Source organism: Dama dama, chromosome 9 (assembly GCF_033118175.1).
Source record: "Dama dama isolate Ldn47 chromosome 9, ASM3311817v1, whole genome shotgun sequence".
In the NCBI taxonomy this organism is placed as follows: domain Eukaryota; kingdom Metazoa; phylum Chordata; class Mammalia; order Artiodactyla; family Cervidae; genus Dama; species Dama dama.
Window position 1 is genome coordinate 45,184,098 of NC_083689.1, and position 4,636 is coordinate 45,188,733.

The window sequence follows — 4,636 nt, forward strand, 5'->3', positions numbered from 1 at the left end:
CATGGACTCTGGGAGTACTTGCTCCAAATCAAGGCTCTGTGCTTGTTTATCATTTGATCTTAGGCATGTGAGGTAATGTCTATGCTGGAATCTCCTATATGCAAAATAACATCTAGCACACTGGGAGAGCAATTAGTAAGTGCAAAGTAGTTAAAACTGTGGCCTGCTCATAGTTAAGACTTAAGTAACATTTACTATCACTGTTTCAGCTCTTATTATCTGTCTTGTGTGTTGGCCTTTGTTCCTGTCCAGGAATTTATTTGAAAATTTAAAATTAATTATTTCAATGGAAAAGAATCTGCCTGCCAATTCGGGAGACACAAGAGATGTAGGTTCAATCCCTGGATCGGGAAGATCCCCTGGGGTAGGAAATTGCAACCCACTCGAGTACTCTTGCCTGGAAAACTCCATGGACAGAGAAGCCTGGCGGCCTACTGTCCATGGAATCACAAAGAATCGGACAAGACTGAGCACATACACACATTTATTCTTTTCAAGTTTTGGTAAAAAACAGTATAATTCTGGCATCATCTTGTTCATGAAGGGAATCAGGCTAGATGAAACCTGAACCATCCAAGTCAAAAGAAAATCAGCCTCCAAGGAAGATTAGATAGCAGACCCTCCTCGTGCATTCCAGTATCCACCAATCATGCCTCATTTAATGCCAATTTATGCTTATGTTCTGAGAAAATAAGAGTAAATTTCCTCATAGATGGCCCTCCACATTTAACCACTCAAGAAGAAAGTAACACATTGTTACTTACATAAGACAATTCTGTTGGGATTCCCAGGAGACATTAATCCTAATGGGTTTCCTTGTATGCTTCTTTGTCTCCCCCTTCCCTCTTCCTTTCTTATCTTCTTTCCACTATATTAAGTAGTCTTGTATGCCAGGCACTATGTTTTAGCAGTGAAGGTTAAGAAAATTAATGAGGAAGTCAAATGTCTCACAAACTGGGGACAAGTAGCAGACATATGAACAAATAACCAAAATGCCTATTATTCAAATGTAAAAAGTTTTTATGAGAACCCTGATAGTAAATGTGTTGATGAATAGTGCCAAGACTGCATCAGTCATTTAAGACTGCCTCTCTACCTAAGATGGAGAAGGAAATGGCAACCCAGTCCAGTGTTCTTGCCTAGAGAATCCCGTGGACAGAGGAGCCTGGTGGGCTGCCGTCTATAGCGTCCCACAGAGTTGGACACAACTGAAGCAACTTAGCAGCAGCAGCAACCTGAGAACTGCAATACCAGTTGGTGTTTAAGATTCAAAGGCAAGTTTTTATTTTAAAAACATCCTCTGTAGAGGACTCAAAAGCTTTTTCCCACATCAGCATATAATGTACTTTGAAAGTGAAATTGATCTTAGAGGGAATTACCTCATCAATTCCCACTCTAGAGACAGAAATGTCTCATCCAAATCCTGAAGGCTAGAGAGACATAGCAAGAATGAATGTCTCTGAAGAGAAGCATTGTACAAAGAACTGACTGTTGGCACCCAAGAATAGCCTATGAGGTCAGGGAAGGGAAGGACAGAGATGGGAAAAAATACAAGAGACCAGCCCTTCACATCTCTATTTCATCATCCCAGGTTTGTGAAGAAGTCCAAAAGTTAGGTTTTCCATTTCATCTCATATTATCTATGGAAAACTCCAAATTTACAATCAGTCATGAGAGCATAAATTCACTCATCCAAATGGTTCTGAATACATACAAGAGGCCTGCCATGTGGTCCAAATTTACCCAATTTTATGAACTGAATTTTTTTTTACCTAGTCGTCTAGATATCTTGAAACTTATAAATCTTGAGTTGCAAACTTATGTATCTTTATCAAACATATTTTTAAAAAGTGTGATGTGTCTAGAACTAAGATAAGAAGAAGCGGTGGAGGCTAAACCAAATTAGAAAGTGTAGGGCCCTTTAAAGATGGTCAAATTACATCTTAAGATGCACTGGTCAAACAATTCATCAGTATATCAGTGTGATATGCCTTTGAGCCACCTGTGTGCTCAATTCAAAACAGTGCCTTTAATTAGAAAATTTGTTCAGTTTTCCTTTATTAAATATGATTAAGAATATCTAACAAGGTGGCTCAGATGGTAAAGAATCTGCCTGCAATGCAGGAAACCCGGGTTTGATCCCTGCGTCAGGAAGATCCCCTGGAGAAGAGAATGGCAACCCACTTCAGTATTTATTTATTTATTTATTTATTTATTTATTTATTTATTTATTTTGGCCCTAAGCTCAGCACTCCAGTATTTTTGCCTGAAGAATTCCATGGACAGAGGAGCCTGGCTGGCTACAGTTCACGGGGTCACAAAGAAAGGAACATGACTAAGCAATTTACACTTTCACTGTGCTTGAAGCAATTACCTGTGAAGGCTATTCACCCTTACTTTGAAGAAGATATTTCTGAAACTATGTGAGTGCAGATGGGCTTAAAACACTTCCTATTTTTCCGCAGAGAAACATTTTCACATCTCGTTTAAGTAAATTGACAAATGCCATTCTTTTATGTGCAAAGCATGTGAGAATGCTGAGGTTACTATGACCTTTCAAATTTAAATAAAATTGACTCAAATGTATATGCAAAAGGAAGCCCTAGCAAACCCTAGCATCTCCTCAAATGTCTATAGACTCCTGTGATTGAAGGTTTAGGAAGCAGCTGAGTACCTCCAGTTCTGAATTGTGGCTTCTGTCTTTCATTCATTACCTGATTTATGTTGCCAATCCATGCATGCATTTCCTTCTTGTTTCACAACAGCCCTTGCTAGATACTACTCCTGCCCTGTTCTTTCACTTCACAGATGCCTCCAACAAAAAGCTACTTGCATAGCAGACTGCCCTAAGTTTAAGGACAATAAAAGATGCTTAAATACCAGAAGCACACCCACATAATAATATTAACATGAATCATATGCTTTCTTATTATTTTAAAAATATTTGGCTCTCCTAACCCTAGGGATTTCTCACCAGTCAGTATCCTCTAAAGAATCCAGTCAGTTCTTTTTGACCCACCTCCTCTGATCTGTTCATGTTGATATCAACCACAAATTCATGTTAGTGGTGCAGCCAAAGTTTTTAGATATTCCATCCTTCAGCCGCTCATAACCAAGGGTATTTTCCTGAAAAGAGAGCTTCTTGTCTAATAAGATACCTTTAACCCAGCTGTTAAATATTTTTTATCTTTTTTCTTCCTTTGCACTGAAGGATCTTCAAAGAGAGTGTTTTCAATAAAGTCATAAAAAAAATAAAAGGCAGGCAGGGCTTCAACAGAATTGCACTTTTAAAATTTTGTTTCCTCTATACCCTCTAGTTCTAGTCTGGAGATTGGAACATGGATGGAAAGAATGAAACCTTGACTGATTTCTTTCTCCTGGGACTTTTCCCAGAGCTGCAGTATATCAGCGTCCTCATCAGCTCCATTCTTCTGGTCTACATCATTGCCTTCACTGGCAATGCCATCTTAATCCTCTTGATTTTGGTGGACTCCCACCTCCACACCCCCATGTATATACTGCTCAGCCATCTCTCTCTCATTGACTTGGCCTTAATTTCTACCACAGTTCCAAAAATGGCTATCAACTTTTTCTCTGGGAAGAAAAACATCTCAAAAGTTGCCTGTGGCACCCAGATTTTCTTTTTCTTTGCCCTCGGGGGTGGTGAGTGTCTCCTTTTAACCCTTATGTCTTATGACCGCTATGTGGCCATTTGCAACCCCCTGAGATACACAGTCATCATGAACCCAAGAGTCTGCCTGCAGATGGCTCTAGTATCCTGGGGTGGAGGTGCCCTAAATTCCCTCTTCAATACCATCTACACCATGCATTTCCCCTTCTGTGGATCCAGGGTGATCCACCACTTCTTCTGTGAGATGCCTGCTGTCCTAAAGCTCTCTTGTGAAGACACTTCCCTCTATGAGATGGTGGTGTCTGTCATCTGCATTGTATTTGTTCTTCTTCCATTAGGGCTCATCATGGCTTCCTACATGCTCATCTTCCTCACAGTCCTCCATATGAATTCACCAGAGGGCAGGAGGAAAGCCCTGACTGTATGCTCCTCTCATTTGGCTGTAGTGAGCCTCTACTATGGGCCGGCCATGATCATCTACATGACTCCCCACTCCTTTCACACTTCAGAGCAGAATGAAATACTCTCCATGATTAATACCATCTTCACCCCCATGCTCAACCCTCTCATTTACAGTCTGAGGAACAAGGAGGTACTGGGTGCTCTGAGAAAAGCAATGAACAGAAGATTCATTTTGAGTTAGAAAGCCTATCTTCATTCTGTAAATAGTCTGCCACATCTACAGAAACTCTGGAACCACAAAATAGATGACAAGCCACATCTCTATACTTACAGTATCTAAGAGGTAAATATTTATCCCTTAAAGTTTTTCCTATACTTTGGCTCATAACTTGGCAGAACAAATCTGAGAATATGGATACCTGGGCATGACCCTGGCGTGGATATTTGACAACTGTATGAAAAGCTATATAAGGAAATTCTCTTATTTGTGCCAATTAAGGAATTCATTCAGCCTTGATGGTAATTTCCAGATCTAAAAGGTCCCTGATCCTATTCTAAGATTCTGTGACACTGTTGGAGGATGCATCAGTTTCCATATCTTGT

At 40.0% G+C, this 4,636-nt stretch overlaps 1 protein-coding gene across 1 annotated transcript; it reads left to right on the forward strand.

The window, feature by feature from the left end:
* Positions 1-3,338: 3,338 nt before the first annotated feature.
* Positions 3,339-4,274, forward strand: LOC133062873 (olfactory receptor 2M2-like). The gene has a single exon (XM_061152232.1). The coding sequence runs from the start codon at positions 3,339-3,341 to the stop codon at positions 4,272-4,274; it is 936 nt and encodes a 311-aa protein (XP_061008215.1).
* Positions 4,275-4,636: the final 362 nt, after the last annotated feature.

Excerpts from the sequence above, each read along its gene's own strand:
- LOC133062873 (XM_061152232.1), top strand. The coding sequence starts at position 3,339 with ATGGATGGAAAGAATGAAACCTTGACTGATTTCTTTCTCCTGGGACTT.